At 43.6% G+C, this 14,206-nt stretch overlaps 1 protein-coding gene across 2 annotated transcripts; it reads left to right on the top strand.

Annotated features, from left to right (window-relative positions):
* The first annotated feature begins 2,380 nt into the window (after positions 1-2,380).
* On the top strand, positions 2,381-12,611 carry C1QTNF2 (C1q and TNF related 2). Of its 2 annotated transcripts, none has more exons than XM_082214767.1 (3): positions 2,381-2,752; positions 10,485-10,736; positions 11,830-12,611. In XM_082214767.1, the coding sequence occupies exons 2-3, from the start codon at positions 10,493-10,495 to the stop codon at positions 12,441-12,443; spliced, it is 858 nt and encodes a 285-aa protein (XP_082070893.1). In that variant the 5' UTR covers positions 2,381-2,752; positions 10,485-10,492; the 3' UTR covers positions 12,444-12,611. The 2 variants fall into 2 exon arrangements, with proteins under 2 accessions (XP_082070893.1, XP_082070894.1); XM_082214768.1 differs by lacking the exon at positions 2,381-2,752 and adding an exon at positions 7,905-8,017.
* The last annotated feature ends 1,595 nt before the right edge of the window (positions 12,612-14,206 follow it).

Genomic DNA, 14,206 nt, shown 5'->3' with positions numbered 1-14,206 from the left:
CCCCAACCACCAAAACCCCATCTCCAGTTCCTCCCGATGTTTCTGCCTTTCCCTTGCAGCTCAAGCAGCAGCCCTTTTCCATCTTTTCTGTGCTCATTCTCTAGAACTGGACATCCAACCCGCTCTATCCCCAAACTCAGTCCCTTGTGCAATCATTCCTCACGGTTTGCCATGCTATTGAAGTCTGCTGTCATTTCCACTGCCACTGTCAAAACATTGACTCACATAGTATTATTTCATCTTCTGTTGCCCTTATTACTGTAAGCCCCCTTTAATGTCCCTGTCCAACAGGAGAATTACTTTAAGGTTCAGCTGTTTTGTGCAACCTTAAAGAAGACACAGTAGCCACAGGGCGAGAACCCATGTTGTCTTACGGGAAAACCCTCTCCCTCCTTTACACACAATTCTGCCTCTTGCAGTTCTGTTCATAAATGTAAATTTATTTAGTTAAAATTGCCTTGCCCGTTGTGCTCCAGTGAAGCTTGCTAAAATTTTGCAATGTCAAAATGAGACTGCAAGCTTTAAAAAGCAGATTCTATTTTTTTTGGCTATGAAACAAGTGCCTGTGGAAGACTCACATTGCCTAAAGTGTTGTTTTAATACATACTAAATAGGTCACAATATAATTTCCTTCTCTCGTGATTCTATGGTTTTAGAACATCTTGTTCTAAATCTATGCACAACATCTTGGTGCATGATGTTATCTGCAAAAGTGAACTAGCATTAGGTAGAAAACGTGAGCCAAGCCTCTTCAAATGTTGGACTCTGCACAACCTGAATTATTTTGATAGGCTTGGTTGGTTGATGCTTCTTTTAGATCCTGGTATTGCTGCTTTTTGTTTATTTGATGTCTGGGGGGAAATTTCTTTAAAAGGCGTTTGGCTGTATTAATAGGCAATCTCAATAGACCAGCTAAAATCTATCCTGATGAAAGCAAATGTAGTCTAAGCTTAGCATTTTGTTTTTCTAATAAGACATGGTTTATAGTATATTCTCTCTAGGGATGTTGCACAAACACTCCCAGACTTCACAAGAGGGATGGGCCAGCACAATATGTACAGTTTTCCAGTAACTAACAAATATAGCCTGGATTTTATGGACATTGGAGCAAAGGGGACTTTGAGACGGGGCCAGTTGGATCACACAAAAAAGGTGGAAACCTTATTCCCAGGATCAGAAAGGATCAATTCAGTACCCTTTGCGTCATCTGCACAAAGCAGTTGCTGGTACCTGGATAAAAAGCATCACTAGTCTAAGGTGGGAGAGGATGCAACTGCAACCAGGTTGCACAAACTACAAAGACGCATGCATGTGCAAAACCAAGGGTGGGACGATGTCATTCACATTCACCATTAGAATTTAAAACATAACAGAAAAAGCAGGCAAGATAGCATGTGTGGATGGTACATGGAGTTCAATCTATTACCTACAGAAGAAAGTTCTGTCCCTAAGGGACATAAACTTCCTTTACCAAAGAATGTGTCTTATGCTGTTACCTTGCATACTATTTCCAGACTGATAGGTCAAATTTAAAGTGCGGTGAGCACAGCACAACTTATTAAAAGCAACAGCGGCAAGAATCCTTTTAGCCCAAAAATGGAAACAGCAAGAAGTACCAACAAAAGAAGAGTGGCAGATGAAAATGATGGACTTTGTGGAATTGGCAAAGCTGACAGGAAAAATCCAAAACCAGCATGATCAAGTATTCCAAAAGGACTGAAGTAAATATATACGATATTTGAAAGATTACTGTAAGCAATTAACATCACTAGCAGGGTTGTCTGAAGACTTGTAATGAAAATTTTTCTCCCTTTTTATATTTACTTAAAGCTTTTCACAATTGGAAAACGCAGGAAATGCAATGATATATTATAAAGGTTAACTTTGAAAGCCATGAAGCCATAAAGAGCCAAAGGGACATAAAGTGGATAACAATGATGTGATTGTATATTATTGTGTCCACATGGAGGATTTTTAGCAGCGCCCACTCATTGTTCTCCCCCTGCCAGCTACATCGCCTTGCCTGCTTCAGAAGGTGTATCATCGGTTAGGTCAATTTTCACTCACTTTTCACAGGAGAAAGAATGGGAATTCCATTTTAAAACTCCCATGTACATGCCATATGAGAGGAACTGTAAGCAGACTCTTGGCCAAAGCCTGGCTGAGATTTGATTGGACTGCTGCCTGAAGCCAGATAAAATAGCTGTCGGCCGCCAGATTCTGCCTGCCAGCCAAGCATGTTCTGGAGAGTCTCGTGTTGCTTTTAGGTGACCTTACACAAGCCACTCTTGTGTCTGTGGGTGATAACACACAACTCCTGGCCTCCTTTAGAGTTTCGGAGCTTCCGCAGAGCGGGGCTTTTTCCTTTTTCCTTTCTTCTTCTCAAGTATCCGGAGCCTTCCAAGCATTTAGCCACATGTGTGCAACGTTTTCTCCCCTGTCTCACGTGACACGAGGCAGAAGCTCAAACATTACACAATAATCAAAATATGCCTCTGGCAAAGCTGAGCCAAAAAGCTGAAGCCGCTGCAAGAAAGTGGGACTGCAAATGAAAGAAACCCATTTTTCCTAAGTCGAGCAAGGCATTTGAGAATGTAAAATTGCGAGCCCTTCGTTTAAAGGAAAGGTTTTGCAAGAGTAGCTAGGAATCCCACGAAGCTGGATAACTATGCTCTGCGGTGAAACATCTGTTTGAGATTCTTCAGCTTTCCTACTGGATGTCAGGATCTTTTTCTGGAAGACATTTGTGCTCGTGAGTACTATTTTTATTTATTAATATGTTTTCTAAAGAAGACATAACAGCTTGATCCAGGGCTGCAATCCTAATCCCAGTTTCCTGGGAGTAAACCACAATGAATTCAGTATGACTTACTTCTCAGTGGGTATGGTTAGGCTTGCACTGTGAATCCTACTCGCACACTTATTCTCAGGAAAGTGTGCACAGGATTGCAGCCCTGCAGCCCCCATACATGTTTACTCAAAAGTCAATCCCCTCGGGTTTCATGAGGGCACTGTCACAGGTTTAACAGTGCGTAGGATGGCAGTCTTCAAATGGTTAATTCCTTGCAGACTGGACGGAACTCCTTAATCGAGCCAAGTGCAAGTTAAAAAGAAGAATGCACTGGGGAAAACGCTGTGTTTAATTTATGAGAGTTGTCTGTCTGTTCAACCCTTGTAAAACTTTCCTCTTTCGCATAGAAACTTTGCAATAGGAAGAGTCCCAGGGAATCATTATGCTGGTTCAATAACAGTTAAGCTCCAACTTCTGAAACTGGGGGGGGGGGCAGAGAAGGGGGCCAAGTTCATTCCTGGTATCGTTCTCTTCCCTCTTGTTGAACTCCACACCAGACAATTACTACCCTTTTAGACTTGAAGACTCCACGCTACCTTAACGTGTTGTGTCAGGAGTTCCAACCTGAATAAAATATTGTAGGGGCCCAGGTAAGACCCGCCCCGCATAACTGATCACATAATGTGGTGCATGCACACCATTTAAATGGCAATGCCCATCAACTTGGGGGGACAGCCCCCTAAAATAGTTTATTGGGGGGGCAAAGCCCCCGCAGCCGCTAGGATATGGCTCCTATGTGTCATGTCACTGGGTTCTGATCAGAGGATGTGCTGTTTTTATACTAACCTCCTAGCCCTGTTTCTCCTGGAGACCCCCCACAATTTTACACACACACTCCAAATTCCAACAGTTTAGAAGCTGTAGCCTCACAGATTTGGCCTGAAGTAGCAATTGCCACGTAACCTTCAAGCATGACTTTGGGACATAGGCCTTTTGCCTTTGGAGGTCAAATTAAAGTTTCTAATGGGATCAGACTGCTCCCCTTATCTACCAAACAAAAGCTTAGGTGAAGGCAAAAAAAAACCCCTTCCATCTTTCCAAATAGCTTCAAATCAATAATAGCAATTCAATTTCTTAGTACCCCTTCACCATTAGGTTCCGTTGTGGGTTACAACATTAGAAAGATACAAGATTAAAATGAGTTTAAACTATTTAATGTCAAGAAATGGCTGGATTCATATTCAGTTGTCAAAGGATAGAATAAAGATGGGCATCAAATCCTACAGTCTACAACGGAATCCAGCTTTTTCCCCCCAATACAGTATCGCAGGGTGAGATTTCACCAACACCTTCCTTTCAACAAACAGGACTTGAGAAAATCAAAAGACAATAACAACAACAATAACTAATGGGACTTGTTACGTTTCACAAGTCAATTCCTGTTCTTAGATCCTGCAGATTACCCCTCCCTCAGACAACTCTCCATTGGCAAGCTAGCTGGAACCTAACAAAAATGTAGACTTGGGCCGCAGTGCCATACCTACTTGCTGCCACTTTTGTTGAACTCAGGCTATGTACACATTAGTGGCTGAAAACACAGTGAGGTGGTTTCCCACTGCTGCGTTTCAAGTTTCATTTGCACATTGCAAATGGGGATGGAGATGGATGTCTCCACTCAACTCCCATTACAGTGGTGCCCCGCAAGACGAATGCCTCGCAAGACGAAAAACCCGCTAGACGAAAGGGTTTTCCGTTTTTCGATGCGCTTCGCAAGACGAATTTCCCTATGGGCTTGCTTCGCAAAACGAAAAAGTCTTGCGAGTCTTGCGATTTTTTTCGATTCCCCCCCCCTTTTTCTAAGCAGCTAAGCCGCTAATAGCCTTTTAGCCGCTAAGCCGCTAAGCCTTTAATAGTCGCTAAACCGCTAATAGCACTAATCTGCTAAGCCACTAATAGGGTTGCTTCGCAAGACGAAAAAACCGCTAGATGAAGAGACTCACGGAACGGATTAATTTCGTCTTGCGAGGCACCACTGTACCTGCTTGGTTTCCCCATGCCTGCAACCCCCCTGAAAGTGGCTTTGTGTTTTCAAATCAGATGGAAAGTGGTTTGAAGGAAAAACGACCTACATATAGCAGCATTTCTCAAGGAACATTTTGCCTCACAACAACCTGTAAAGTATAGGCTAGGCTGAGAGATAGTGACTGGTGCCGAGGCTCATGCCTCAGTAGGATTCCCTGTGCCTTGTCCGGCACTCTAAGCACAACACTGATGGGTCAACAAATAAATTATATCTGTGCTACTTTTGTTTTCGTGGTTTTTATTTCTTTGGAGGGTGGCTTTTATGGTTCATGTCGCAAATGTAGTTGGACGGAGCTTTGTTTTCTTTTTATTGTCAGCTGCCTTGAGCAACTTTACATTGTAAAAGACAGGATATAAATATTTATAGAGCAACAGTGTCTGAAAAGGGAACTATAAAATAGCCCTTTTTAGTAAGAAAGATGGCAAATGTAGATGAATATCCCTATACAGGTTCCAGGGCTGAATCACCCCTGCTGTTACCCAAATTCAGTCCTGGAGATCCTAGGCTGAAAATTAAACCTTGGGAAGTTATCCAAAGAGCTGCATAGTTTTTGTGGGGTGGTCTGTTATTGGAAGGGGTATCTCAGATGTGGGTGAGTCTCTGTACAGTATTTAATTTCTTCAGCAATCAAGGATACATTTTAGCTCTGCTGATTGTAAACACTCTACAGAGTAGAAAGAGCTATGGTCTCCACACAGATGATGGGAACCCACACAATGGAAAAAAAATACGACTCCCCCCCCTCCCCATCCAATATGATTTATTCCCACCCCCTCAGTGACTTCCTGTATTTCTAGTTCTTTGCTTGAGGCATCATATGGATGTGATGTTAGCCTGTTCAAAGATTCAGCTGCCTTCTGCTGAGCCAGGACACTGGTTAGTCTTCCTCCCAAAAAAATAAAAACCCTATTCAGTTAAGGGGATCCTTCTCAGGGGCCTAGCCTAGGTCCTGGGATCTTCATGATATAGTGCTAGTTTTGGCAACAAAAAAAGTTTATTACACGGTCCCTCAAAAAACTGCAGTTTTCAAGTGATCGAAAGAGGGGCATGGGGAGGTTAGAAAATTGTTGGATTACAGTGTTAGAGCTCAGATATATAAACTAGGTGTCAAATGGCTCCTTAAACCAAGGTTACAATTGCCAAAAGGGAATGTCTAGTTGCTATTTTGGGGCAATGATTTTTAAAATGATTCTCAGTTAAACCTCTGACTAATTCAGATGACCACCTTGAGCTCAGTTAAGAGCCTTGAGAATTTAAAGAAGAAAAGTCCCTTGATCCAGGGACAGTCCACAAATATACTGGCCTGTTCTGACCCCTTTTTCTTAATGGTGACTGCTCCTGCTTAGGCTGCACAGAAAAACCATTTGGGTTCCAGAAATTCATTTCAATTGTACAGATAAAACGTAACTGATAGAATTCTACAGGGTGGGGTATTAGTGTGCGAAAACAGCCCAGATCCAACAATCCCCAGGCATTCACCTCCAGATGGTGGGGTTAACAGGCGCCATCCTAGCACCCAGGCATCTTCACTTGGTTACAAGCAGTCAAAAGCCAGGTACAAAATGTGCCTGATGCCTGGCTAATTTCAAACACCACTGGATTAGACCCTTCTTGCTTTGGAAAGAAAGAGTGTCTTATATGTAAGCTGGAAATCACACTGTGCATGAGAATTAAACATCTTACAAGTCTGTATCTCAAAGGCGACTGGATCAAAAGCCAGTCCTTTTCTTGGACAGAACCCCTCTGCAGCAAAAATTAAAATAAAATAGGAAGGAAGAAGGAAGTGCATTCTTCCCACTGTTGTAAGAAAAAACTGCTCCCTTTCCCTTTATGGGGTATTCCAGAGCCCATATAGAGTCCTTAAGTGGGTTCCCTATCGGTAGGAGAAAATAACAGAGGCCAACCAGAGTATATTGAGAAGCAAAGCAGCTAGTAAGCCTGATCTTTATTCAAGGAACTGTTGCAACACGGTCCCCACTCCCCACACGCAGGAGGGAGGAGAACCCTGAACAATGGTCCGCAAGCCCTTATCTAGACTTTTGAAATTGCCCACCCTGTAGCCCAAAACCACCCCCTAAAATATCATACATACATCACATTTCTGTGTGCTCTGGTTTCCGTCACGCCAGAAGCGGTTTAGTCATGCTGGCCACATGACCCGGAAAGCTGTCTGTGGACAAACGCCGGCTCCCTCAGCCTGAAAGCGAGATGAGAGCCGCTACCCCATAGTCGCCTTTGATTGGACTTTACCGTCTGGAGTCCTTTACCTTTACCTTTTACCACATATATCAAAGAAGGAGGCAATCTACAGCACAAATCCTGCCTGCCAGGATACCTGATAAAGGTCACTGATTACATTACCTGGGCAGTCTGGCAATTCTTTTGCGATGGTTAATACTTTTGTTCTTGAATCCAGGTCACAGGCTCACCCTATGCATACACAAATATGCCCTTAAGGCAGGATTTGCAAGCAAAAAAGACAATGGGAAGGCTTTCCCCATTTGCCTCCCTTCCTGCAGGGGAATATTTGAGGTCGTTGGGAGAGTCAAAATGGCTTCAGGGTTGCTCTCCCATACTATTTCAGACACATGGCTCATATATTTAGATATGTGTGCATTTATGAATATTTATTCTATATTTGAGACCTTAAAATTCTTATAACACCACCTTCCGTGCTTTCCATTCTATCCAGCAAAAGTGGCTGGCCTTTAGATTCAGTGATGGCTCCTCGGCTCCCTTCTGCTCTGCTGTTTCTCAACTGCTGGATTTGTCCGCCTAAGAAGCAAAGTTATAAATACTGATATTACCACTGGTGGAGTGGAAGCAACATATATTTATTCTGGCTTCTCAGTGCTTTAAAAATTAAGTCTGCCTGGAGGCTACAGTCCTTGACCTGGAAATTCTGACTGTAAAACTCAGATGTGTGTGTGGATTGGCTGTCATTGCTTAATGCTGTCATTCCCCGTGACGGGGAAATACTTTGCAGATGTCCAGACCCATTCACTTCTCATTACTCTCCTTTTTTTATGGATCGAGCTCTGGCAGGTTTTATGTCTGAGGCCCCGGTTGTGACCCCTCCATCCCTCTGGCTAACAAAAGGGGCATGAGAATTTGATGAAGTTTATACATCTGGTTTTGAAAAGGTACAAGGGGAGATGGTATTCAATAGGCACCAGCTTGTGTATTTCAGACATCAAGTATTACAGTACAGTGGTACCTCAGGTTAAGTACTTAATTCATTCCGGAGGTCCATTCTTAACCTGAAACTGTTCTTAACCTGAGGCACCACTTTAGCTAATGGGGCCTCCCACTGCTGCCGCGCCACCGCCACGTGATTTCTGTTCTCATCCTGAAGCAAAGTTCTTAACCTGAGGTAATATTTCTGGATTAACAGAGTCTGTAACCTGAAGCGTATGTAACCTGAAGAGTATGTAACCTGAGGTACCACTGTACTACAATAACTGTGCAGTATTAATGTAGCAATACACCAGTAACTGCTCAGTATGTGCAAAGCAGCTGGAAAAAGAGGGAAATGGGGGGGGGGGCTTTTCAGAAATTAGCCCCACCCCCAGCCTGCTTTTTCATGCTCTTAATCCCTAAATAACATTAATTTGTAACACATTTCTCCAGCAAGTGATTTGAAATGAGAAGATCCATGGCAAAGGATTCAGTGTGCGTTTCATTCCCGCCCCCCCCCCCAAATAAGCCACGCACACACAATTTCTTCCCTACCAACCCAGATCTAAGGATAGGCTTGGGAAGTGATGACAGTCTTATTTTTTATGTTCTGTTACTGGAATTTATACTCCTCCCATCTCTACAGCTCAGAGCAGGAAATGACACCAATTCATATACAGTGGTACCTCGGGTTAAGTACTTAATTCGTTCTGGAGGTCCGTTCTTAACCTGAAACGGCTGTTAACCTGAGGTACCACTTTAGCTAATGGGGCCTCTCGCTGCTGCTGCACCGCCGCAGCACTATTTCTGTTCTCATCCTGAAGCAAAGTTCTTAACCCGAGGTACTATTTCTGGGTTAGTGGAGTCTGTAACCTGAAGCGTATGTAACCTGAAGCGTACATAACCCGAGGTACCACTGTATATCACACAAACACTCTTACATACAGTCAGGATAAAAAGAAAGTACACCCTGTTTGAATTCTGTGGCTTTACATATCAGGACATAATAACAATCATCCATCTCTCAGCAGGTCTTAAAATTAGGTAAATGCAATCTCAGATAATTGACGACACATGGCATATTACACTGTGTCGTGGTTTATTTAACAGAAATAAAGCCAAAATCACATAGTACCCTGTTCCATGACTTAACCATGTTTAAGAGCAGAGTTTTATTAATGAATTGCCTTTACCTTTCAAATGCATCTAAGACGCTGCATAGTCACTGTTTTATCTTCATTCCCCGTGAAGGCAAGTCACTTATTTCTCCTATTTTGTAGTTTATGTCCGTTTCCTGAAGCTGAGATTATGATGATAGCAGTCTTAATGGTAATTTCAGTAATGCAATAATGCTTAGCGTTTACATCACAGTCAAGAGTCCTCCAAGGACTCCATATTAATTATCTCCAGTAATCCCCTTACAGCAAATGGGAACTGATGCTTGCCTAAAGCAACCTATGTAGTTCATATGTCTAAGGAGGACTTGACATAGCTGTCAACCTTCCCTTTTTTTGTGGGAAATTTCCTTATTCCAGCGCCGTTTCCTGCTGCTTCCCGCTGCTATCCTGGATTGTTAGATATCCCACAGTCTGTCCCTCGGACTGGTGAGGCTGCTGATCCCTTATTTTTGAGGCTACTGATCCCTTATTTTCAAATCTGAAAGTTGACAGCTATGGGACTTGATTGGCAGTTAGCATCATGGCAGTAGTTAAGAGCTGCCCAGGAATTTGGCAGTGAAGGAAGGAAACAGATAAAAAGAGCTGAACGTCAGCTTCCTGGCTCGCACCAGCTTCCTCTACTTCAGGTGTGACCTGTTTAAAGCTATTTATTTTGCCCATGGCCGTGCTACAAATTCAAAAGGACGATCCACTAACCCACACGAATTCAAAAGTGCTTCTAGTTAACTTCATCTTCCTCATGCTGCAAACTCAAAATCCAAACAGCATCGGAAGGGCAATGTGACACCAGAAAGAACTAGGCGGGGATTTTGGCAGTCTGGGGAGAGGCTGAATAAGAAGCTAAATGACAAGTTTCTCATTAAACCAGAGAGAATTTGCACACAAGGCTTCACAAAGGCTTTGGCGTGTTAGGGCAGGCCACGTGTTGACTGGATATTGCTAACCCAGCCTTGGGTCTTTATTCAAGTGTGGCTGGCTCCCAGCACGACATCAGCCTCTGTGGCATTGCAGAAGATTCTAGAATCCTCTTGAGAAAGATCAGGTTCATGTGCTGTGCCTAGCAGAACTGTGGCACTCAAGCAACTCCGCCATCATCTGATTGTATGCTCAAGTCAGCCCTTTCCCATCAAGAGCTCTTTGGACATGGACCCTGGGATGCATATGGATTTGAACTCTGTCTGCTCTGAACCTTGTGGTGCTTTCGTGTGCCTGCTGCAATACAAGCCCATAACTGTCTGCCTTTAATTTCTTACAGGCGTCACCATGATCTCCCTGGTTCTCTTTGTCTGGATTGTGCCCTGCGTGGCCAGTCAGCTCGTCAGCAGCTTTGCGAAAGCAGAAAGCCAGAAAGGTTCCAAGCAGGTCATCTGCAGCGTGCCAGGACCACAAGGTCCTCCTGGCGTGCCTGGAGCTCCAGGTTCCCCCGGGACGATGGGAAGGATGGGTTTCCCAGGAAAAGATGGACAAGATGGAAAGGACGGGGAGAAAGGGGAGACAGGGGAGGAAGGTAAGAGACTACTGCTCCCTTTTAAAGCTCAGTCTGTCGCAATAGGAAATGACACAAAGCAGGGAGCATCCAAATGGGTCAGTCCCAACGCAGTCCCAGCTGGGTGTCTACCTGCCCTTATTAATGGTATACTGTTAAATTTTGAAGTGCAGGTACTTTTCACAACACTCCTAATAGCCATGTCCCTTCTAAACCAAATGGTGCAACAAACAAAACTGGACTTTTTACCAGTGCAGCAGACATTACGCCTGCATGTTTGGATTTTTGGAGATGTCATTGTTTGAAAACTATGATGGGTCTCTTTTCTTTAGTCATGAGACTTGAGTTTCTCACGAGACTCTTGGAGAAACCAGGCACCAAAATGACACAGGTGCTAATATCTTGCATAGTCTGAGCAAGGATGACGCTATAAGATGTATCATTGTCTCTGAAAAATGGAACAACAGCATTATTATTATTATTATTAGCCAAGTGATTAGCCACAGTATTAAAACTGCGAAAGGGAATTGTGGGGCAAAGAATTACGGGAATTATGTTTCTGCCTTCAAACAGGAGTCAGCGCTCCATCTTTTTCTGTTAAAAATAGTGGCGTGTTTCCAACATTTCTGCTCAGCTCACACAGCAGACTTCCACATATGCGACAGATTCCCCCTCCTCTCCCCTGTAGCCCCTCACCTGCCCTCAAAATCTGCTACAGAGGGTTGAAGGACACACACACACACACAGCAGATTGGGGGTGGCACAGGGAGAGGAGGGAGAAATTGAATTTGGTGAGCATGAGCGGAACTTGTTTTGTGCAGGGTTGGATTCAAACCATGTTTTTAAAAGTCCAGAACCTATTTTGTGTGTGTGTGTGTTATCATGTATACTAATATTCCAGGCTCAGATACTGACACTTTAAAGCAGTGAAAGTAGCTAAATGCTGCCCTGCCCCCACACCCAATACAGGCAGAATCTGTTATTGAAAGGAATTCCTATTGCACATCCTGGACCGCAGCTATTGCACCTGCACGTAGCAATGTCTTGGAAACACCCTAAAACTCCAGTGGCAGCTAAGTGTCCAGTTACTTACGGAAGTCCATTTCTCTCCTAGGTCCACAAGGCAAGACAGGAAATCCCGGCAAGCCAGGGCCAAAGGGAAAGGTGGGAGCCATCGGCAAAGCTGGTCCTCGTGGTCCAAAGGGCCTGAAGGGGAACCCCGGGAAAAGCGGAGGTGTGGGGAAGAAAGGCCCCAAAGGATCCCTCGGGGACCCTGGGATGCCAGGCCCCTGCAGCTGTGGGGCAAACAAAGCCAAATCCGCCTTCTCTGTTGCAGTGACCAAAAGCTACCCAAGAGAGAGGCTGCCCATCAAATTTGACAAGATCCTCATGAACGAAGGTGCAAACTACAACAGTTCCAGCGGGAAATTTGTGTGCAGCATCCCCGGCATCTACTACTTCACTTACGACATCACTTTGGCCAATAAACACTTGGCCATTGGGCTGGTGCACAACGGGCAGTACAGAATAAAAACGTTCGATGCCAATACCGGGAACCACGACATAGCTTCTGGATCGACTATCCTGTCCTTGAAGCAGGATGATGAGGTCTGGCTGCAGATATTCTACTCGGAACAGAACGGACTCTTTTATGACCCTTACTGGACAGACAGCCTTTTCACTGGCTTTCTGATCTATCCTGACCAGGAATATCTCAATGAAATATAAATGGAAGACTGTCGACAACAGCAACACCAGCCAACTCTAACAGGGAGTTGGACATGGAAAATGAGAGCTGCAATAATGTACATTCATCTTTGAAATAGTCCCATCTTTGCAGAAACAGTCTTAACCTGGACTGTGTCCCAGAGGCACTGCTATCATGTTTATAGATGATAAGCCCAGGGTAGCCAACATGGTGAGCACATGTTGATGAACTACAACTCCAAACATCTCTGAACATTGGCTAAATTGACCAGGGCTGATGGGAGTTGGAGTCCAACAGAGTCTGGTAGGCACCATGTTGCCTACCTCAATCTAAGCCTTGGTGTTTCTTTGTGTCAGTCTGTGGGTCCCCTTAAAGAATCAGCCTAGCTTATAAATTCTGAGCAGTCAGATTTTTCATCATTTGTGGCCAGTCGCCATTGCAATATTATTCCCCCCAAACCCAGTAAGGCAATCCAAGAAACATATCCATTTACAAAATGACAAATTATAAAAACTTTAAAATTGCAATGCCCCCTCCCCAAATCATTTAGATCAGTATTTCCCAAACTTTTTCAAAAACAAAAGACCCAATTATGCTTATCTGTCCCAATAATCTGCATGTATCCTGAAACCTGTCAGGCACAGCCCCTCCTTTGGCTAATCTAATCAAGTCTCTTGTTCTCCATCTTAAATCAATGCAAACGCAGATGATAACATCACTGGGTTTTTCTAAAACACCTTTTGTTTTGCTCAGAATCTATCCTGATGAAGTGTTCTGCTGTGACATTTGAGAATGATCACAGTTCTCCGCCTAATGAGACACTAAGAAACCCCCAAAGGCAAACGAAAAAGGAATAATTTATGAAGAAAGATGTAGATGACCACATTATTTTAACAGCGGGAAAAAGATTATGGTATTCAAAATCAGGAGCTCAACACTGAAGTGTCTTCAAGAGATCACAACACAGATTGATCAGAATATTATTTTCCCTGAATCTTTTTGTGTCCCATAATTTTGCCCTCACAGCTACTGCTAATCTCAGCTGAAGTTAGTTGGGTATGGCGAAGTGTTGGATTAAGGCCAAGGAAACTCGGGTTCAAATCTCCCCTTAGCTCACTTGGTAACTTTGAGCCCATCACTATCCCTCAGCCAAATCTAGCTCGCAGGGTTGTTGTGAGGATAAAATGGAGGAAGGGCAGAAGCATGTGTGCTGCTTTGAAATCCTTGGGGGGGAGGCAATGTTGTTAATGAATAATAAATAATTGGTAAAGGAAAGAAGATATAGAAACCGACATGTATCAGCCACTTGAGGCTTTAATGTTGTATGTATACTGCCACCTAGTGACTACCATCTTCATTGCAAAAGGTGCTGCCTGAACAATACAATGTTGCAACCAAGCACTGGTGTTTTCACAAGTAAATAAAAGTGCCTTTTAACATGCTCACTGCACATACAAGCAAACGATGCCATGCAGTTTTAAATGTACAGAAATCCAGGTATGTTTTTTCTAATCAGCTGAGGGTGGGTGGCTTTCCACTTGCATTTTCAACCCTTAGGAACGTTTTGTCGGTGCTTCCCGATACGGACCTTACATAACAAATGAATAATAAAAATCAAAATTTTTGGTGTGCACTTCCAGGAGGTGAACAAGAAATGTTGCCATGTGTTTTTCCAGTTGTCAATATTCACTGCTCTTCCACACCATTGATCAGTTTATCAGAATGTAGCAGAGCTGTGTTTCCCTCTCACCTCAGTCAATTTCCCCCCAACCTTTTCTGTACT

Source organism: Podarcis vaucheri (genome assembly GCF_965113315.1).
Source record: "Podarcis vaucheri genome assembly, chromosome: 2".
In the NCBI taxonomy this organism is placed as follows: Eukaryota; Metazoa; Chordata; class Lepidosauria; order Squamata; family Lacertidae; genus Podarcis; species Podarcis vaucheri.
The sequence above is the reverse complement of the archived record's forward strand: the minus strand, read 5'-3'. Positions and strand labels throughout refer to the sequence as shown.